This window comes from Phyllostomus hastatus, unplaced genomic scaffold (assembly GCF_019186645.2).
Source record: "Phyllostomus hastatus isolate PE091 unplaced genomic scaffold, TTU_PhHast_1.1 phas_scaffold_182, whole genome shotgun sequence".
NCBI lineage: Eukaryota > Metazoa > Chordata > Mammalia > Chiroptera > Phyllostomidae > Phyllostomus > Phyllostomus hastatus.
The window spans coordinates 1,505,495-1,526,590 of NW_025334013.1; the positions used below are offsets into that span (position 1 = coordinate 1,505,495).

Consider the following 21,096-nt stretch of genomic DNA (forward strand, 5'->3'; position numbering starts at 1 on the left):
GCACCAGGGGGCGGGCGGCTGCAGCCCCATTGGGGGCCGTCGGTCAGTGCCTCTGCGCAGGGTCCCTCCTGGACGAGTCCGGGAAAGGCCCAGCCAGGAGTCCGGCCCGGCCCTGAGTAGGCTGGCAGGCGCCCTCCCTCACACAGGCCTCAGGGTCCTCCGGTGTAAAATGGGGGTGTCGGTAAGTGGACCCCACTCCTAAGGCGGTGAGAGTGCCTTGTGTCCCTGGGCTGCCCAACCGGCTGCCCTGTGGCCACCACCATTCAAAGAACCCGGGAGGCGGGGCCCTTCCCACAGCAGCGGGGGTCTTGGGAGGGCAGATTCCTCGCAGGGCTGATGAGCTCCTGGGGGGCCGCCTGGAGGAGGGGGCCGCAGAGCCCTGCGTGTGAGGAGAGTGGGAGCTGTTTTCCGGTCGCTGGGAGGCAAGCCTGGCCTCAGGGCCCCGCAGCAGGCTGGCGAGGCCAGGAGGTGGCGGCGGTGGGCGGGGCCAGGGAGGGCGGGGCGGGCGGTCCGGGAGCAGGCGAGCCTCGGGCCTGGGCTCCGGAGACCAGAGCCTGCTTGGCCGCAGGTCACGTGAACGGCCGGCCAGGTAGGGGCGGGGACCCAGGAGGCGCGGCCAGGTGCGTCCGGTCGTCCCGTCCCGCGGGCCTTCCAGGCCGGAGCCGACCGGCCTGCGCCCTGCCCGCCCGGGCTTCCACCTGCCGCCCACCTGACGGGGCCCAGCGGGCCGCCGCCTCCCGCGGGGCCGCACAGGAAGTGGGAGGGCGGGGACTGGGAGGGACCGAGGGCCGCGACCGAGCTCGGCTGCCCGGGCCGCCCGGCGGGGCGCGGAGGCTGCAGGCTGGACCGGCCCCGCCTCCGCCGCCCGCGGCTCGTCGCCCGTACCCAGTGGCGCAGGTGAGCCCGGCGGACAGGTGAGCACGGGAGAGGACAGGTGAGTGAAGTCATGGGGGCGCAGGCCTCTCGGGGAGGTGGTGACCCTGGGGGCGCCTTTCCTCCCCTTCGCTTTTGCCGAAAGCCCAGTCGGGGGCCCTGGGGGTGGGGTGGCGGCCCCTCCCTCCGCGGGGCGGGCGGAGCCCGCACCCCAGGATTTACCCCGGGGCCGCGGGTGTCCCGCTGCTGCCCGCGTTCGGCCCCTTGAGCCCCGGGGGTTCCTCCGCGCCCCTCCCCGGAGCTCTCCTGCCCTCCTGCCCCCGGAAGGGCAGCCGTCTGAGCGGACAGTCAGGAAGCAAGCCCCGGGCCCTGGAAAGGCGGGCAGGAGGGGCAGGAAGGCCCTCCTAACAATCCCGGGGCTCTGCTGGCCGAGCCCTCTCTGGCCCCAGGAGTTGGCAGCCTGGGAGTGACGAGCCGACCCCTCCCCTCCCCTCCCCTGGGGAACGGGGGGAGGGCACGCTCCACACTCTCTGCCTCCCCCCGGAAAGGAGGGCGCTGGGGAGGGGGCGGCAGGTCCTGACACCTGTGCTGGCTGCCCAGCTGCAAGCTCTGCCGACTGTTTCTGAGGTCTGAGTGGACCTCAGCCCGGCACCTGGCATGGGGTGGGGGAGCGTGGCGGGGCGAGTGGCAGTGGCCATGACCGTGACCTTGGGTCCAGCCTGGAGCCGGAAGGTCTCCCCTGTCCTGGAGGTGAGGAGATGGCTCCTGCCTGGGGTCCTGCCTGGGGTCCTGCCTGGGACCCGCGGGAGCGCCCTGACCCTGCACAGCTGTCCGCGCCTAGTGCTCAGGCCAAACCCCGGCTCCGTGGGAACACGGGAAGTCACTCAAGCCCTCGGGGCCTCGGTTTTCCCGCCTGTAAATTGGGAGCTGCAGGTGTGTCCACTTAGGGCCGCTGGCTAAACTCCGGTTCCGCTCGCTGCCTTTCTGGTGCCCGCGGCCCCCGGGAGGTGAGACCCCCGGCAGAGGCGGACTCCGGCACTTCCCCGGGTGGGGGCGGAGGCAAGGCTCCCCCGAGTCCTGGTGGAGGGAGCGGGGGCAGGCGGGGGCTCTCGGGGCTTCCCGGGAGAAGTGAGGTCTTCAGTCACCCGGAGGGTAAGGGGGAGGGAGCCCTCCGTGCCCAGCATCTCCGGTTTCCCGGGGTCCTCTCTGACCCCGAGTGGGAGGCGCACCTGCCCGTGGGAAACGGGGGGCCGGGTCCCCGCCGTGGCCGCCCCGGGGACAGCGGTCTGAGTAGGGGGGTCGACGGGCACCACTGCTCACCTGTGTCTGGTCCCGGGATTTCGCTTTCGGTTTCTAGACGGGCGTCAGCTGCTCGTCTCCACCCATGGCGGCTCCGGGCTCGGGCCGTCGGCCGTGGGTAGGAGCCCCCGTCCTTCCAGGGCGGCCCCCACACGCCTGTCGGGACAGTGACCTGGGGCAGGAAGGGGCCCGGCCCCTCCCCAGCTCTGTGGCCCGGCAGCCTGGCCCCCACCGGCCGCATTTCCTCTGCCTCTGGTCTCCTGCCCCGCAGAGGGGCGGCACCACCCTCTGGAAGTTCGGGGAGGAGGCATTGGGTGGACGCCTGCGGTCACCTGTCCATCTCCCTGCTGGAGTCAGGACCCTGGTTCCCTGCCCGGGGCTCCTTTGGGGACAGGAGGTGTCCGGCCCAGCCTGGGACGGGAGCTGGGGCCGTGGGATGTCTGGACTCAGAGGTGGGAGTGGGGGCGGAGAGGCAGTGTCGTCTGTGGCGCTGGGACAACCGCTGCCCCTGCAGCTGTCCCTGCAGCTGCCCCGGGAGGGAGGCAGCGAGAGGCTCGGCTGCCAGGCGGTGCCCGAGGCTGGGCGCAGCCCTTGGGTCCCCCCTGTGCCCACTCTGGAGGGGGGCTGTCCCGTCAGCTGAGCCCAGGCCTCCCCGCCTCTGCCCTGTGGACTCTGCGCCACTGCAGAAAGTTCCTCGCTGCGGAGCCGTCCTGTGCACTGCAAGGCATGCAGCAGCGGCCCTGGCCCTCCCCTCCCCCCTCCCCCCTCCCCTCTCCCCCCGTGGGACCAGGAGCTGGGCCCTGGTGGTGTCCCCCCTGGGGGACACAGCTGCCGGGCCGTCCCGGCCACCTTGCAAATGGAACCGGGTGCTGCGAGCCCCACGGTTCACAAAGTCAAGTCCCGTCCCCGAATCTGTGTGGCTCCCGGGTCCCGGCTCGGCCGGACGGAGTCACCGAGCACCAGGCTGTCGCTGGGAGTGCGCCTGAGCACAGCCCCAGGTCCTGCTGACGCTGCCGGAGAGGCCGAGCCCCGTCCGGACCCAGAGGGCGGGACAGGGGGACAGAGACGTCCTGGGGATGGAGAACCCCACCTTGGGACGATTGGGGTCCATGGGGCTGAGCCTGCCGGGGTCCCAGGAAGCCCATCCGTCAGAGACAGGACAGCAGGCGGGGCTGGTGACACGGGACCCACCAGGCCGGAGGTGGGGCGGGGCGGGGTGCGGCGTAGGCCTGGCCAGGCTGAGTAGGGGCCCCTGAGGCGGAGGGGGGCTGTCCAGAGACTCCCCGGTGCCCCCTGCTGCACCAGCCCCCGCCCCTCCCCCCAGCCCCTAGTGTCCCTCCCCTCCCCGATGTGTGCTCAGGACACAGGGCAGGCTGGTGAGTGGGGAAGGGGAAAGGGGGTCCTGTGGGTTCCAGGGACCCCACCGACGGGGACCCTTTCCAGACCCGCCTAAGCAGAAACAACAGAGAGTCAGCCCGGCGTCCCCAGATGGGGCCCAGGCGTCCTCAGCCTGTGTGACGCAGCTCTGGGGTCGCCCGGCTCACAGCCGGGTGCCTGTGGGGGCCAGTTCTCGGCCCCGGCCCCGGCCCCGGGGCCTCATGGTGGGGGACGGGGGCGCTGCCCCTGGTCAGGGGACCGGGACACGGCATGTGCCGTGACACCCCGCATTCACCCGTCAGTCTGGGCCTAGAGCCCGACTTTGGGGACAGGATCAGGACCCTGTCCCTGCTCCCAGAGGACCCATGGCTTGCAGGGGGGACAGGCAGACGCAGCCCTCACCCCCGGGGCCTCTCGGCAGGAGCTGTCTGGGCACTGTGGCTGGAGCAGACTCGGCTCCGAGGCCCGAGTGGTCGCCCAGGGCCTCGGGCCCCTCCCAGCAGCGGCCGCCCGACAGCATGGCTGGCGCATGCCCCGGGGGCGGCAGAGAGGGTCTGTGCTTCGGCCCCTGCACCGTGCTGGCTCCCAGGCTCCTGGCACCATGCGGTCACATGTGTGCGTGCGTGGGTGCTGGGCACGGGGGCCTCCAGCCTGTGTCTGTCCCCTAAAAAGCAGCAGGCAGCCGCTGGGCCCAGCGGCGGCGGCGGCGGGGCACAGCATGGGGCCTGAGCGCGGGGCTAACAGAAGCTGAGACGGGAGGAATCGGGCCTCGGATGGACAGACGGACGGAAGGAGATGGGGCGCCCACAGGGCAAGAGCCGGGGAGGGAGAGGGGACAGTGGGGACAGCCGTGCATTCGGCGGGAGGCCGGGGCGGAGATGACACGGAGGGAGTCCCCCAAAGGAGGAAGACGCAGGGGGTGGGGAGGGAAGTGGTCTGAACGTGAGGGGGGCTCGGGGGTCCGTGTGTCAGCGGGCTGTCCGGAAACGCGGCCGGGAGGGACTCGGGACGGAGGCGCTCTGGCACCGCCGGGGCCCGGGAAACACATGTTGGGAGCGTTCACGGGCACGTGGCTCAGGGAGTGACCGTGGATCCCTCCCGGGGATCCCTCCCGTGGAGCGTGTTCCCGGGAGCCTCAGAGCCTGAGGGGGGAACGTGGGCCGGGGAGAGCCCCATTCGGGTCCGATCCCAGGAGGTGAAGTGGGGGTCTCCGTTCCGAAGGAAACCTCGGATGGGGTCCCAGACGTCACCAGCGCAGGGGGAGGAGAGAGACACGCCAGGCGAGGACCAGCCTCCGGGGCAGCCGGGCACAGCGGCAGACAGAGGGCAGCTGGCGGGGGAGGACCACCTGAACTCGGAGCTTCAGCCCCAGGAGCAGGAAGGGAGGCCCGGGCGAGGGCACAGGGCCTCTGGGGGCTCCCGGGGCGGGCGCACTGACCGCGGGGGACGAGAGTCACCACACGCCAGGCTGGGACGCAGGAGGGCGCGGGGAAAGCAGCAGCCCGGCGGCTGGTGCTCCAGAGGCGAACTCCCCGTGGCCGGAGGAGGGTGGGGGGCGCTTCCTGCAAGGACACCTCCAAAGGGCGGGCCGTGCCTTTGCCAGAAATCCGGGAAAGTGCAGCAGCCCCTCGTGGTGGCCCTCGGGAGACAGCAGTGGAGGCAGGCATGCCTGTCTTTGATGAGGAGCCTTTTGGTGCCGTTTGGCTTTCGAACCCGAGCCCGGCTGGTGCTGGGACGAGCTAAGGGCAGAAGCGGGGGGATGCAGCGAGGCCGGAGGAGGCTGCAGACGGGTCCCTGTCACCCCTGTCGCGGCCCTGGCTGGAGGCACCCGGGGGCGGGGCCGCCTTGCGGAGGTCACACCCTGCGATGGCCCGTCAGACTGGTTCCATCTGGGCACTGCCTCGCCCAGCAGACTTTGCCCTCTCTGGGGAGAGGCCGTGAGGTCCAGCCGGCTCGGAGGAAGGAGTGCAGAGGCGGGGAGGAAGGTCGAGGGGACAGGGTGGACAGGGGCCGTGTGGGCCCCTGGGGACACAATCCGCTGCCTGCTCTGTCACCGTGTGAACGCGTCACAATGGGAGCGAAAGGTCTCCCGCGCTTCGGAGGCCTCCGGCTGCCCACGTGGGCGCACTTGGCCGGGGGGGGGGGGGTGGTGTGCTCACAGGTCGGAGTCCGAACCCCATTTCTCTGCCAGGCCAGGGTAAAAGGCGGGTGAGTTAGCGTGGCGGTGGGGACCCAGGATGGACGCAGCCACCCCCCCCGGGGGAGGCCCACGTCACTGCTGCCATCCTCGCTCTGCCCGGTGACTCAGAATGTCCCCAGGAATGTGTGGGCGGCCCTCCCGGTGCGGGGGTGGCCGGGGCTTCCGGGGACAGGGAGGCGCAGCCCCGCCGCCTTGCCGGGTGGCTTGGGGAGGGCGTGTGTGCTGAGCGGGCCGGTCAGCCGGGTGCCCGGTGCCCGCACGGGGTCCGCCCGAGCTGTGGGCAAGGCCAGCCCCTCGTGGCCGGTCCTGCTCACCCTCAGGGAGGGCTCCCGGGCAGAGCCTCAGGACTCCCCGGGGCAGCGCCCAGACTCGCCACTGGGCAGCGCGTCCGTGAGGTGGGCTCGGCTGGAGCCCGCCTGGTGGGGTGGTGCCGACGGGGTGAGGGGCCCAGGGACCCCCCACCACCCACAGTCGCCCCGGCTCAGGGACTCGTCCTCAGCCGCGCAACCCAGCAGAGGAAGTGTGGCGGCCTCTCAGGTCCTGGCCCGATGCAGGCCATCCCGCTGGGTCCCAATGCTCGGAGAGCCAGCCTCCGGTCCCCTGCCCAGCCCCCACCGGCCCGACACCGGACTGTCCCTGCACGCTCCGGGGCGGCCGCGCTCCGACCCCAGGGGCAGTCCCGGGGACTGAGGCTACGGGCCAGGCAGCGCCGCCCCGAGCCCTCACCTCTGCCCTGTCCCCCCAGGACCCCGCGCCCGTCCGGCATGGCCCAGCGGCACTCCGACAGCTCCTTGGAGGAAAAGCTGCTGGGGGCCCGCTTCCGCGCGGAGCTGCGTCTCGACGACCAGGGGAGCCCCGCGTCCAGGCTGCCGGGGGGCCGGGGCCCGCTGTGGGTGCGGAGCAATGCCGCCTTCCAGCCCGACAGCCCGGGGCCCGGGCCTGCGTCCCCCGAGGACAGGGAGCCCCCGCGGACCGTCGTCCTCAGCACGGACAGCCCCGTGGCCCTCAAGATGGGCACGGAGCAGCTGATCCCCAGGAGCCTGGCCGTGTGCAGCAAGGCCAGGACGCCGGCCCGCCACCAGAGCTTCGGGGCCGCCGTGCTCAGCAAGGAGGCCGCCCGGCGGGAGCCCCAGCTTCACGCGGCCCCCAGCTTCTCCCTGGACGACATGGACCTGGACGCGGACCTGGGGCGGGCGCTGGCTCGGAGCCTGCGCAGCCAGTCTTACCGAGCGGCCATGAGGGGCCTGAGGACGCCGGCGGCGGCCGAGGGGGGCCCCGGCCACCTCAGCCCCAAGCTCCAAGCCCTGGCCGAGGAGGCCGCCCAGCCTCCTGCCCGGCTCCCGGCCAAGAACAAGGTAGGGGCCTGCGAGCTTGGACCGCGGGGGGGTGCGCCTCAGGCGGGGCGGGCCTGGCCTCAGCTGCTGGTCGCTGAGCACCAGCCGCAGGAGGGGAGGGGCCTGACCGTTCAGTCCACGAGACCCGTGGGCCAGGCTGTGCGTGGCGTGTGAACGTCCCCATTTTACAGATGGGCTGCTGAGGCAGGGGAAGGTCCGAGGTTTCTTCCCAGGACCCCTGCACTGAGGGTCCTGCTCTCAGAGCGCAGTGGTAGCACGGCTCGGGGAGGTGCCAGCCCGCCTCAAGGACAGGGGTTGGTGCCAGCTCGCCTCAAGGACAGGGGTTGGTGCCAGCTCTGCAGCCGCCGCTGGTCCCAGCCCGGAGCCTGAGGGGCGCCCATCGTCCGGGCTCAGGAGGGGCAGGGGCCTCTCTGGGCTGCCTCCCGCTCAGGGGCGGTGGGACACTGCCCTGAACGCACAGCCCCCTTTCCCGCGCAGCAGCGCCCGACCTCGGCATTCTGGAGAGAGCAGAGTGGGCACTGGGCCGGCCAGATGGGTGCCCTCGCCCCCGGCCCTCTGTGCCCAGGGCTGCCCCCTCCCCCCGTGGCCTGCTCCGCTGAGGGCTCCCCCGCCTGGGCCATGGGAGAGCCGGCACGCCTGTGTGCAGAGGGGCGGGGGCGGGGAGGCCCGGAGTCACTGCCCCTGGCCCGGGAGGTGGGCACTGCCCGCTGCTGTGCCCGCCCGAGACGCCCAGAGCCCGGAAACTGCCGCAGGCCCGCAGCACCCCACCCCGCCAGGGCCCGGGCCCCACCCAGCCTGGGGGGCCCACTCATTCATTCCGTTGCTTCCCGCACCCAGCAAGCACTTCCTGAGCGCCCGGCGGCCAGGCCCCAGGGGAGCGCAGGGCGGGGGGGAGCTCGGGAACCCAGGTGCGCGGGGCTGGGGGCCCGGAAGAGGTGGGCTGGGGCCCTGGCGTGGACCAGGGGTGGAGGAGGGGCCACGGCTGCAGCCCGAGCCCAGACCTGGAGGTGGGAGGGGTGGGTGGGGGCGCTGGGGGTGCTGTGGGCGGGGTGGGGGCGCAGGGGGCCAGGTGCAGCTGGCGTGCCACACGGTGCAGAGCAGCAAGGGGAGTTTCAGGCCCCGACTCGTCGGGAGAAACCAGCCCCCGCTTTCCTGGAACGGGGTGCCTGTGAGGTCAGGTGAGGGGGTGTATCCCAGCCAAGGAGGCAGGCTCTGAGCCAGCAGTGGCTGGGGGGGCCGGGGTGTGGGGCCCCCGGGAGCCCTGCCCATCCCCCGCCTCTCGTTTCCACAGCCCTGCCGCCAGCTGCTGGGCCTCGAGACCCAGGCACTCACCCTCTTCTTCCTGCCGCCTCGAGCCGCCCCGCCCGTGGGGCCCTGTGTGCAGCCCCAGTTCCCCCCCCCCACAGGGCCCCCTCTCGGCCCCCTCCTCATCCCACCTGTCCATCCTCAGACTTCCCCACATGGGAACACCTCCACTTCCTGAACACTTCATCCTGAGTAGTTCAATCCTGCTGCCGCCGCCTCCTCCAGGCAGTCCTCCCAGATCTGCCCAGCTTTCAGTCACCTGCCCCGCCTGCTCTGGGGACATCCCACTTGCCCTGGCCCCCACTCGGCGGCCCCACATCCCCCGGGGAGCCAGCATGTATGGAATGCCGTCTGTACGCTCGGCAGAGCCCGCTCCCGTTGGGCAGGGCGTCCCCAGGGAGCCGTGGGGTCTCTGAGCCCACGCCCGCCGGCCCCTGCTCCCCACTGACCCTGGTGTTTGTGCCTCTCGTTTGCACAGAAGACGCTGGCGCGGAAACGGGCACACAAGGGTTCCTTCAAGGACGGTGAGTGGCCGCGGGAGGTGACCGTGGGCTGGGCTGGACCTCGGTGAGGCCGGCCTCCCTCAGGCCGTCCTGGGGGAGCTGGGAGGGTGCGGGGGCCCAGAGGACATGCGGAAGGGGCCTGTCCAGGGGCCGTGTAGCTCTGAGGGGTCCAGAAAGGTCGACAGGTTTCCCTGGGACCCCCTGCTGCACCACCCCAGGGGCAGAGGACACACAGAGCCCCTCACCCACCCCCGGGAGATGACTGCCCAGCACTTCACCGGTGTGCGTGGTGCCCAGTGTCTGGCTGGGGACCGAGGCTGCAGGCCTGCCTGGTGTGGGGTGAGGGCTCAGGAGGGCAGAGGTGGCAGCTGGGCCTTGGGAGGGTGGGGTGTGACAGGACCCCGCAGGGAGGGGGTGGGGGCGGCGCCTGCCCAGCCATCATGGAGCACCCCCAGGGTGTGAGGGGTGTGGCCAGTGAGGTCCGGGGAAGGCTTGGGCCTCGGTGCCGGGCCTGGGCTCTGAGGACATAGGGGCCCCAGCCAGGGCGGTCCCTCCCTCCCTGCCGGCCCCTGACCTCTACGTATACGGCCAGAGGCCCGGGAGAGGGGAGGTGTCAGGGTCCGGGTCTCCCGCCCAGGCCTCGGAGTGGCGGGGTGGGGGGTCATGCAGGGGTCGCTGCGAGGGCTCAGAGGTGCCCTCGGCCAGGGACCAGCCCGTCCAGTGGGCCTGCAGCGTGGGACCGGGAGACTCAGGCTCCAGTCTGTGGGCATGCGGCCCAGCAGGGGGACGGCCCGCACCCAGAGTCCCCTCGGGCCCCAGTGTGCGCCCGTTGGTCAGCTCAGCCAGACCTGCAGGTGCCATATTCTTCTGCACGGACACCCTGCTGTCCTGGCAGCTCTGGCGCCCCCCGGCTCCTCGGGAGGACTCGGCCTGTGGCTTCCGGGGCCCCAGGCCCACGGGTGACGCGTCCCCTCCCCCCAGACCCCCGCTTCTACCAGGAGGTCCGGGAGCGGGGCCTGAACACGGGCCAGGAGTCCGACGATGACCTCCTGGACGAACCCCCCAGCCCTGGCGGCCCCCGGGCGGTGGGCACCCCCATCGTCGTCAAGAACTTCCGGCCCCCCCAGGTCACGTGGAGCCAGCTCCCGGAGGTAAGGGCCGAGTGGTGGGGGAGGCCCTTCTCCCAGCCTGGGGAGGGGGGTCAGCCGGGGAGGGGACGCCATGTGGAGGCGCCCCGTCGGCACCCCGCTCGGAGCCAAGACCCGCTTCCTGCCCTCAGAGCTGCTGCCTGCCCTGTGTGGCACCACGGCCACCGCTGCCCTGGGCACAGAGCGGTCAGGGGCAGGTGGCATCCGCGCTGCGCGATGGCGGTCCCGTATGTGCTCAGACTGTCCTGCGGGGGGCTGTGCGGACAGAGGGCCCCCCGCAGGGCTCTGTCCCCAGCAGCGTCCTGGTGTGGAGGCCGGGGGCCGGGCCTCGGCCTCCACAGATCCCCACGCCCCTGCCCGGCCCCTCGCCCTCCTCACCGGCAGAAGGGGCCGGTCCCCACCCTGAAGGGATGGGAGGGCTTGACGGGGGGCGCGGGCAGGGGCAGCAGCTGTCCCTGCCCCAGGAGGGCACGGTCCGTCTCGGGCATACCCTGACCCCTCTCCTGAGAGCCTGGCCCCAGGGCTGGCCGCAGGCTGTGGGCACGGCGGGCAGTGGGCAGGGCGGACACCTGGCTCTCCCTGCGTGTGCGGTACAGCGGGCCCCGTGTTCGCACCGGGTCGGGGGTGGGGAGCCAGGGCATGGTGACAGCCACCACGCCCCAGGCTGTGGAGCCCCCCTGCCAGGGGAAGCCCAGGCTGGGGTGAGGGCAGATGGATGGAAAGTTGGGAAACCTGTTCCCACCTGGTGGCTCCAGCGGGAGCCAGGAGCTGGGTGGGGGTGACCTCCTGGGTCGGTGGGGGGTGGAGGGGCGTTCTGGAGTTTCCCAGCCGCTGGGCCGGGGGATCATGGCCCCGCCCAGGATAGAGGGGGGCTTAGCGCCCCGGGGGTGAAGGTGCCGGTGCTGGCGGGAAGACATCGGGTGGCTCTGCATCCTGTAGGGGGGCCGCACCCAGGTCGGGGACAGCCCGGCCCGCCCCAGAGGGCTCTGCAGGGACCCGGCGGGCCTGCTGTGGCTGGGAGGCACGCTCCACCCAGGGCAGCCAGCCGGAAGGCCGGGCCCCGCTGGAGTGGAGAGCTGGGGGGGCCCCGTGCTGGAACACTGCCACCCCAAGGGTGGGCGCTGACTCAGCTGGCCCAGTGGCGACTGAGCTCCGCTGGCCCTGCTCCGGCCTTCGGGTCTTCCCCTCTCAACCCTCGGCCTCTTCCTCGGCTGCCCACGGCTCTTTGCAGGGGGCGGGCCTACCCAGGGGTGTCTACGTGGGAGGGGGAGAGACGGGTGACAGAACCAAGCAGGGACAGGCCAGCCCAGCGGCCCCACAGCACTGAGCCGCGGGGAGAGAGGTAACTCCCCAGCCTGGCGCCCGCCTCCCCAGGCCTCTCTGCTGTGCATTGTGGCTCCAGCCCTCTGACCCCTGGGCCTGTGTCCCTGCAGGTGGTCGAGTCGGGCATCCTGGACACGCTGCCGGCCGAGGAGCGCAAGAGGCAGGAGGTGAGTGCCGGGCAGGGGCCGCCCCGTTCCAGCCTCCATGGTGTGGGAGACAGTGGCCGTGGCAATGCCCGCGGGGCAGGGGGTGGCCACAGGGACGCCCTTCTCAGACGAGGGTGGGCGCCCGAGCCTGGCGTCACAGCTCGCGGGTGGCCCAGCCAGAGCACCCACCCAGGCGTCGGGTTCACGCCCCCACGCTGTGCTCACCTTGTGCCCACAGCTCGTCTGGGGGCTCGACTCCTGGCCGGGCCCCTTGCCCCGAATACCCCCAATGCCCCCCGCCCCCCGGCCCGAGCCCTCATCACGCACGCGCCCCGGTGCGCGTGGGGCCCCACGGCAGCCTGTCCTCTCGCCCAGGCCATCTTCGAGATCCTCACGTCCGAGTTCTCCTACCTGCACAGCCTGGGCATCCTGGTGGCCGAGTTCCACGAGTCCAAAGAGCTGCGGGCCACCATGACCCAGGTGGAGTACCACCACCTCTTCTCCAACATCCTGGACATCCAGAGTGCCAGCCAGAGGTGCGGCCCGCGCCCACCCTCCGCGTGACGGGAGGTGTGCAGCAGCGGTTTGCGGGGGCGGGGAGGGGGGAGTGGGGGGGAGTGTGGCAACCCCGCAGGCTCTGACACCTGCCGGAGCGGCGCCAGGGGCAGCTGAGCACCTGGGCTGTGGGAGTCTGGGGGGACAGCCTCACACCTCCCCCTGGCATCCGAGAGCTGGAACTCCTCCCTTGGCACGGCCCCGCCTGGTGACAGGCACATCCCCACCAGGGCACCCGGGCCCAGAGGGCCGAAGGGCAAGGCGGGAGGTGCCCGCGGGGCAGAGCGGTGGGAAGTGGCCCCTGGTGGCACCCGGGTCATGTTCCCGCCAGCGGTGTCTGGTGCCCGGCCCAGGGCTCTGGTTGCAGGGCGGGAGGTGGGGGAGGGGCTGGGCACGTAGCTGCAGGCCTGCGTGGGGGCGTGTGTGTGCCTGTGCGTGCAGATGTGGGTGCATGCACGTGTGTGAGTGCACAGTGTGTGCACACGCGTGTGGGGCAGCGGGGGCGGGGGCCGCGGTCCGGGTGTGCGCCGTGCCCTTCACGGCGGCCTCCCCAGGAGCCAGCGGCTCTGGGCTCTCAGACCTCCCAGCCCTTTCTCAGAACCTTCCGGAACACTCACGGGAGGTGCTGGCCAGCACGCCTGCCTGGGCACGTGTGTGGCCCTGTGTCTGGGCAGCCAGGGCCCCCATCCCTCCTGGGGCTGGGGGTGGGGCCGTCCCCCGTTCCGGACACACTGTCCCCCATTGCCTGGCTGCCCACCTCCGTGGCTGTCGGACGATCCCCTGAAGGGGACCAGGGTCTCCCGAGGGCAGAGGGTCAGACTCGGGCCTGTGAGCGCGGCCCTGAGGGTCCCCCACCCGCCTCCGGACTGAGGCCTTGCTCCCCTCCCAGACACCCTCAGTGGCCTTGCCCGGGCAGCCGGGGGCCCCAGAGGGGTGGGCAGTCCATCTTCCTCCCAGGCGGAGCCCTGGCCACAGACTCTGGCTGGGGCTGGCTGCAGGCCCCTCGGTGACCTCAGATGTGAGGACCTCCGACCTCCCCTGACCCCCCTCCCCAGGGCCCCCCCCACTACTGGTTTCTTCCCCATCCACCCAGGAGGCTGAGTGGTGAGGGCTGGGGGCCCTCAGCTGGTCCCTCCTTGGTGAGGTGTGTGGGTCACCCAAGGTTCCCCATGCAGGGTTAGGGCGAGTCTGTGCTCTGGTACTCTGCCCTCTGCCCTCGGGAGGTCAGCCAGCTGCCTTATCTCCAGACAGGGTCGTCCCCTGCAGTCCAGCAGCCCAGCAGCCCAGCTCTGCAGGACTTTGGCAGAGACGCCGGCATGGGCATGGCCCCAGTGCGGGCTCCAGGCAGGGACTTCTCGGGAACAGAGCTCTTGGGACGGGTGCACCTCTCGCCCGGCCTCGGCCCAGTGACTGCCCGGGGGGCGGAGTCCCGGGCCAGCAGCAGCCGCAGGGCGGCTCGCCTCACCCTCATCCCCCCGGCCCAGGCCCACTGAGCCGGGCGGGCACCCAGCAGGAATCTGGGGCTGGCAGCCGCTTGCAGGGAGTCTGCCCAGGGTCCCATCCCACTCAGCGCCGGGCCCAGAGCATGGGGCCCGGCGGCTCTGACCCAAGTCAGGCCATGGAGTCAGAGTGGCGAGTTCTGTCCCACCACCCGCATCCACGATGCCCCCCGAATCTCGCCAGAACCCGGAGGGAAGCGGCCTGGGGTCCGGCCATGGGGCTGTGCTCAGTTTTGGACATCTCGGGAGACCACCTGTCCTGGGTCTCCCGGGAGGGCCGCGGCTCACCCAGGAGCGAGGCTCGGGGCCCGCCCGCACGGCAGCGGCTGCAGCACCCAGGCCCGCGGTCCTCCCCCGCCGCAGGTTCTTCGAGGACCTGGAGCGGCGGCACAAGGAGCGGGTGTGCGTGGAGGACATCAGCGACATCCTGGAGGAGCACGCCGAACGGCACTTCCTCCCCTACGTGGCCTACTGCTCCAACGAGGTCTACCAGCAGCGCGTCCTGCAGAGGCTGACGTGAGCGCGGCCCCGGGTGGGGCGTCTGGGGGCGGGGGGCAGCAGCCAGTGCCCCAGCCGGGAGCCGTGTCCCTCAAGCAGCCCGGCTTCCCCGAGCTCCGCCTGAGTTCTGCTCCCGCCCTCCTGCAGCAGCAGCAACGCCGCCTTCCGGGACGAGCTCCGGGAGATCGAGAAGCGGCCGGCCTGCGGCGGCCTGCCCATGCTGTCCTTCCTCATCCTCCCCATGCAGAGGGTGACGCGGCTGCCGCTCCTGGCGGATGTGAGTGCGCGGCCTGTGCCGGGCTCCCCTGGCTGGACGGGGCAGGGCCGGGGCCCCGGGGTGCTGCTCGCTGCGGCCATGTCCCCCGTGGGGCCCGGCAGGAGCCCTCGACGCCCATGCAGCCCCCACGCGGGCCTGGGGTTGCTGGGGGAGCCCCGCCCCACAGGAGCCCCGCCCCACAGGAGCCCCTAAGCCCGGGGCGCAGGTGGGCAGTGAGGACCCTCCCCCATCCGGTGTGTCCCGCGCAGACGCTCTGCCTGAGGACCCAGGGCCACCCCGAGCGGTACGAGGCTGCCAGCCGCGCGTTGAAGGCCATCAGCAAGGTGAGAGGGGGCCCGGCACCCCCACCCTCTCCCCACCCTCTCCCCACCCTCTCCCCACCCTCTCCCCACCCAGTAGTGGAGGCCCTGGGGGTCTGGCTGGAAGGTTTTCCAGATTGTCCCTGGCTTTTCGTGGTACCAGTGGGGACACTGAGGCCCAGAGGGTGTGGAGCTCATGGTGAGGCGGTCCTCGGGGCAGCCACGAGGGCAGGGGCCCCGGGCAGCTGGGCTTTGCCCCTCCAGCCCAGCCGCCGGGGGTGTCTGCTCCCCGCAGCTGGTGAAGCGGTGCAACGAGGGGGCCCACAAGATGGAGCGCACGGAGCAGATGTACACGCTGCAGACGCAGCTGGACTTCGGCAAAGTCAAGGTAGGCCGCCGGCACCAGCCCCGGCCCTGCCGCGCCCGCCCGCCCCAGGCCTGCCGGGCCCTCGGGCGCTTCGGAGACCTCCCCGGGGTGGGGCGGGGAGCACTCAGTGGGTGTGCAGCCAGACTCTGGGCCAGACCCGGCAGCCCCCAGGAGCACCCCTGGGCCGGCGGAATGCCCCGTTGGAGGCCGGGGTGCATCGCGCTCTGTCCAGCCCTGGGGACGGCCGGCCGCCCCGTTCTCAGAGGCCGGGGTGGGTCTGCCCACCCGGGGCCTGACTGTCGGTCCGCCCCCCAGTCCCTCCCGCTGATCTCGGCCTCCCGCTGGCTGCTGAAGCGCGGGGAGCTCTGCGTCCTGGAAGAGACGGGGCTCTTCCGGAAGCTCGCCAGCCGGCCCACGTGCTACCTCTTCCTGTTCAACGACGTCCTGCTGATCACCAAGAAGAAGAGGTGGGCCCCGCCCGAGGGCGCCGGGCGGCCTGGCTCTGCCGTGGGCAGGGGGCAGCAGCTGCAGCTTCGGGGACGGGAGGGGCGCTGGGGGCCGGGAGGGCGTTGGGGGGGTGGGGGCTGACCCGCAGCCTGGCACCCACGAGGACACACATGCTGTTCCCAGGGGATGACCCCGGGTCCTGGCGGTGCAGCTCTGGCAGCTGCCTGCAGACCTGGGCCCGCCCGTCCAGCCACCAGGACCCTGGAGCTGCAGGCTCTTTTCCCCGTGTTGGGGGGCCTGGGGGAGCAACTCCAGAGAGCTGTCTTCTGGCTGCCTGGCCCTGGCCGCTGCGGGGACCTGGGGCGACCGGGGAGCCCGGCTGCCCACCGACCCCTGCAGCAGCATCAGAGCCACCCCTGTCCCCGCAGCGAGGACAGCTTCCTGGTGCAGAACTACGCCCAGCTGGCCCAGGTGCAGGTCCAGAAGGTGGAGCCCACGGAGCTCTCTCTGCCGGGAGGCGGCAACCGCAGCTCGTCGGTGCCGCACCCCTTCCAGGTGACCCTGCAGCACAACAGCGAGGGCCGCCAGGAGAAGATCCTGCTGTCCTCCGACTCCGCGTGAGTCCCGGGGGGGCGCCCCGGGGCGGGCGGGGGCGGCTCTGTGAGCTCCGTGGGGGCGCGGTTCCTGTCACCCCAGTCCCTGACCACTGCCGTGTGCCGGGCAGCCCTGCACCAGGTGCCGGGGACAACCTTGTCCTCACCGAGCTCACCTTTGCGGGATGGGGGTGCACCAGCCACAGAATGAGCGGCGGAGGCACCCGTGTGTCAGGGGGTGGGGACCAAGGGGGAAGCAGGCTGGGGCTCCGGTGGAGGCGCAGCCGTGCAAAGGCCCTGGGGCCGGCCCCGCCTGGGAGCAGCTGGAGGATGGCAGGGCTGGGCCCAGCGCAGGAAGATGCCGGCACCGAGGGAGCCCGCAGCCAGTCCCACACTCTCTCCAGCATGGCCCCCGTCCTCGTGGGAATTGGCGGCGGCCTCTTATGTCCCCCGGCAAACTGATACAGGGTGGGCGCGCCGAGTCCAGTGCCAGGAAACGGGGTGGCCTGGGTCCTGGGGGTGCGGCTGCCACCCGACTCTGACCCTGGGCAGGTGTAGCTGGGTCTCCGCCCACCTGCCGCTCGCTCCTCACGCTCTGTGACTCCCTGCGCCTCTGCCCCAGCGCGTGGGCTGGGAGGCCCTGTCTGTGTGGTGGGGGGGGGGGGTGCCTGCTTCCAACCCCAGGCGCTCAAAAGGGTGCCCAGGCAGCCTGAGCCCCGTCACCACTGCCTGTCCCACCCCAAGGGCTGTGGGGTGACACTCAAGGACGCCCAGGGGAGGCCACGTGCCCCCATCTTCGAGCCATGGTACACTGGGGGTGGGGTGCGTGAAGGTGGTCACCTGGCGCTCTCTGTCCCCAGGAGTGACCGGGCCCGGTGGATCACGGCGCTGACGCACGGGGAGCGCCAGGGGCAGGGCCCTGCCAACAAGGGAGGTGAGCAGGTGCCCCGTGGGCTCACAGGACTCTGGTCCCTTCCCGGCCCGGGCGGGGCGGGGCGGGCGCTGGCCCAGGAGGAGAGGCACCGCCCACCCCTCACACCCAGCCCAGGGGCCTGCCCAGGTCACACGTGCCCGGCTGTCTGGGGCCCCTCCCTGCGGCGAGGAGGCAGTGCTGCCCTGTGCGGAGCAGCCGCTGGAAACAGACCGGACAGCTGGAGTGGGTGGCCCCGACCTGTCCCCTAGCTCCAGGCCTGCCCTGGCCCCTGGATGCCGGGCACACTCTGTGGCCCTGCCGGGCGCTTTGACCATGAGAGCAGGCCTGTCCTTCCACCTAAGGAGGGCCCGTCCCCCCGAGCCTCAGCCGGAGGGAAGCTGCCCCATGTCCCCATGCTGGGCCATCTGGGGCCCCTCAGGCCCCACCGGAACAGGGAATGAGCCACGGGCCACGGGGCTGTGTCAGGAGGTGGAGCCCTGCCTGCCCCGACTCAGGGCTGCAGAGCTGTCAGCCCGCCCCCACCCCTACCAAGACCAGGCCCGTCTCTGACCCCCGCCTCCTGGTCCCCCAGACCTGCTGCAGGTGGAGGTCACTAAGGCATACCTGGCCAAGCAGGCGGATGAGATCTCACTGCAGCAGGCGGACGTGGTGCTGGTCCTGCAGCAGGAGGACGGTGAGCACGGGGGGGGGGCCGGGGGGCTGGGGGCGAGGGGGCAGGAGGGACCCGGGCGGGCTGGGGGCCCCCGGGAGGGTCTGCAGTGCAGCATCCTGGCACCAGCCCCCACCAGAAGGTGGCTGCACCTGCTCACAGAGCCTGCCTCCTAACCTCCCTCAGGGACACCTTCAGATGCCCCCCTGAGGGGCAGGGTCCAAAGTCCTCTGTCCTAAATGGGAGCGGGTGGCCCTGCTGCTCCTGGGGCCCCCACAGGCACCGGCACAGGGCGGGCGAGGCTGGTTGGAGCGAGCTCAGCCCCCAGCCAGCGCCAGACTTGACCCAGCAGCTGACCTTGAGCGAGGCGCCCCGGCGGGAGGCAGGGTGGGCAGCCGCCCCGGCGGGAGGCAGGGTGGGTACCCGGCCCCGGCACCCCCCGGAACGGCAGCCCCGAGGGCAGGGGGTGCCGAGCCCGGCCCGCCCCGCCGCCGGGCCTCTGCCCTCAGCGGCCCGCGTCCTCCGGCTCAGGGTGGCTGCACGGTGAGAGGCTGCGGGACGGAGAGACGGGCTGGTTCCCCGAGGACTTCGCCCGGTGCATCACCAACCGCGTGGCCGTGGAGGGCAACGTGCGCAGGATGGAGCGTCTGCGGGTGGAGACGGACGTGTAGCCGCCCTGCCGGGCACTCCCGCCCCCGCTGCAGCCCGTGGGCACGGCGGGCTCGCCCCCGGAGCCCGAGCCGCCCGGGCCTCCCCCCGAGCGGCCACAGTGGTGGTTCCCAGGAGGAGGGTCACCCATGTGCCCCCTCCACCCCCGGGAGCACCCGCAGGCCAGACCAGCTCAGGGGGCGATGCCCGCCCTGCCCCCCCGCTGCGTGCCCACGGCTGTGCTCTGGGTGACATGGGTGACGTGGCGGACGGTGGCCCAGAGGACCGTGGAGGCAACGTGGGTCGTCTCCCTCCTGCTCCGTGTGGATGCGGAGGCCCTCGCGTGCCCAGGGCAGAGCCCCTGTCCAAGAGGGGCCGGCCGGAGGGGGGTGCCCCGTGGCGCTGCCCTGTGCCATGACCTCAAGTTCCCAGAGACATTAAAGCCTTCCTGTAGCACCTGGGTTTCCGCGGCATCCTGCGTGCAGCCGGAGTTCCTGAGGGCCCCCAGGAAGTGACCGCTGGTTCATGGTCACCGCGGGCTCCTTCTTGGCCCTCGCTTGCCTGTCCAGTGGGCATCACGGGCAAGGCCGCTGGGTCTGGGGGCTCGAGGACAGCAGAGCCTGGGGGACACCTCTGAGGGGACGTGCAGGTGGATTTTCTGGGTGGTGAGGGCGGGACCAGCCTGCCCCATGCGTGCCCCCCTCCCAGCTGGCAGCGCTGTCCTGGGGTGGGGGCCCCCTGCGTGCTGGGTGCCCGCCACACCCTGCTGGGCACCTGCTTCCATATGAAAGCCGGGCGGCTCATCCCCCTCCCCTGGAAGTGGGTGGTTGGGGAGCCCCCCTCTGCCCCTCGGTCCCGGTGGTCGGCCGCAGGCCCAGGCATCGGAGGGCAGGACTGGGTGAGAGGCAGGGGGCGGAGCTTCTCCTGCCCTGTTCCCTGGACCAGGTGGTGGTGGGGTTCAGCACCTGGAGGGGGGGGCCCCTCCTCCTCCCCACTGACCACCCAGGGGGCCTCATGGCTCCAGCCACGGCCCACGTCAGAGCCCAAGCAGGGCCGCCCTGGGCAGGAGCTTCCTGGGATGGGGCCAGGCCCGGCTCTGGGAGAGGCGTGGCCTGGGGGGCCGGGCCACCAGGGTTCTGGCCCTCGCTTCTGGACAGGTGGGGGTCTGGGGCCCCGGTTTCCCTACCTGTGAGCTGGCTTCACCGCCCGCTTTCCCTGGAGTGCCGTGGGGGCGGGGCCTGTGTGTGCACCGGTGTGTGTGTGCATGCGAGTGCGCGCGTGTGGGTGTGGGTGTGGGTGTGTGTGGTGTTGCCCCTGATACGGGAGCCGGGGCTCAGCCTGCCTGTGCTCGCCGCCGGCCCCGGGGCTCGAGGGGAGGGCAGGCAGGCCCACTGGCCCGTGCTCTCCCTGGTAACGGCACCAGTCAAAGCGGCAACGTGGCCTTGGGCAGCCCCGAGGCCACGTCCTCCATCTCGTGGCCTGGGGCAGGGACGCAGCCTCAGGTCTGCAAAGGGATGGAAGCCCTCTGTGCCTCACCAGCAAGGACCCGGAGGGAGGGTGTCCCAGGACACTGGGGTGGGGGCCGGTGGCCCCCAGAGGCTATTGGGGCAGCTGGGTCCGTTTGGGAAGGGCCAAGCCGGGCCAGCACAGGACAGGAACCGTCCCCAGTGGAATCAGTCCCCCTGCCCTTGGTGAGAAAGCAAGCCCCAAGCCCCTGTGCCCACTGCTGGGATCAGAGAGTTTGCAGAGGGATGTCGAGGCTTCCGAGGACAGCAGCCCATCCCAGCAAAGCCTGTGCCCGGGCACCGAGGCAGCCAGCCTGCCTGCCCAGGTGGGCCTCGTGGCCTGGGGCACCTGGGGCACCTGGGGCTGTGTCTGCAGAGCTCCGGGGCGTGGGGGGGCTAGCCCCGTGGCCAAGCCCCTCCCAGCCTTGTAGACGGATCTGCTCTGAGGGCTGGGGGCTCCTGTGACCTCGTTCTTGCTTCTGGTCCCAGCACGGCCTCGGGGTCTCCGAGCTGCCCTGACCCCAACCACCCCACCCACTCCTTGCTGTGGGTTCCCACCCCTGACCTGCCTTTCCTTCCGAGGCCCTCGTCTCCCTCTACCGCCCCCTGGAGGCAGCCGGGGCACTGTGCCAGGCCCTCAGGGCTCCAGGCATGGGAGGCTGCCCCCAAGGGTCCGCGGTGGGTCCCCCCACCCCGCCCATTCCCCAGGTCTCGACGACAGTCCTTGGGCTCCCCGAATTTTGGCCCTTGGGAGTAGAAGCCTACTCCCGTGAAGTCTCATGGGCTGCAGGCCTCCGGTCCTCTGTCCACACCCTTGCAGGCCCGTCGCCCGGGCTCTGACGACGGACCCCGTCAGAGGGGTCATCCTCGCGTGCCGGCCCCACTAGGCCCGCACTCCGAGGAACTTCCACAGATCCCCTTGCCGGGCGGCTTCCCAACACTGACGGGCTCGGGCACCGCCTCGAACCGCAGCTCTCCCGGTTTCCTGGTCGGCAGGGCCGGGCGGCGCGCGTGGGTTTCTTCATCTGACACACCTGGGTGACGCGGGGTCCACCTGGCCGAGCACTCACGGGTCCGGCAGTATGTCCGTGGGTCCTTTCAGCGCCTCTGTAGTGACGGCCACGGCCCGCCCCCGGAACCCCGGGGCGGCAGGTGCGCCCACCCGGCGGCCCTGCCCGGAGCGAGCAGAGCCCACGGCCCCCTGATGCCGCGCCCTGGCGGGGAGGGGCCCCAGACACGCAGGCTGTCCCGTCGGGGTGCGGAGACCCACGGTCAAGGATGCAGGGAGAGAGGGCA

The 21,096-nt window shown here is 72.0% G+C and overlaps 1 protein-coding gene across 2 annotated transcripts; it reads left to right on the plus strand.

Moving 5' to 3' along the window:
• The first annotated feature begins 623 nt into the window (after positions 1-623).
• On the plus strand, positions 624-18,751 carry ARHGEF16 (Rho guanine nucleotide exchange factor 16). 2 transcript variants are annotated; one of them, XM_045859660.1, is made up of 15 exons: positions 624-934; positions 6,495-7,104; positions 8,888-8,933; positions 9,894-10,063; positions 11,494-11,550; positions 11,905-12,065; positions 13,947-14,099; positions 14,229-14,358; positions 14,607-14,681; positions 14,953-15,045; positions 15,340-15,491; positions 15,900-16,088; positions 16,925-16,998; positions 17,570-17,671; positions 18,179-18,751. In XM_045859660.1, the coding sequence occupies exons 2-15, from the start codon at positions 6,514-6,516 to the stop codon at positions 18,316-18,318; spliced, it is 2,133 nt and encodes a 710-aa protein (XP_045715616.1). In that variant the 5' UTR covers positions 624-934; positions 6,495-6,513; the 3' UTR covers positions 18,319-18,751. The 2 variants fall into 2 exon arrangements, with proteins under 2 accessions (XP_045715616.1, XP_045715615.1); XM_045859659.1 differs by lacking the exon at positions 624-934 and adding an exon at positions 5,649-5,757.
• Positions 18,752-21,096: the final 2,345 nt, after the last annotated feature.

Bases quoted from the DNA above. Each gene is read 5' to 3' on its own strand.
- ARHGEF16 (XM_045859660.1), top strand. From the start codon at position 6,514: ATGGCCCAGCGGCACTCCGACAGCTCCTTGGAGGAAAAGCTGCTGGGG. The intron at 8,934-9,893 runs GTGAGTGGCCGC...CCCTCCCCCCAG, and splicing joins CAAGGGTTCCTTCAAGGACG to ACCCCCGCTTCTACCAGGAG. The intron at 14,100-14,228 runs GTGAGCGCGGCC...GCCCTCCTGCAG, and splicing joins CGCGTCCTGCAGAGGCTGAC to CAGCAGCAACGCCGCCTTCC.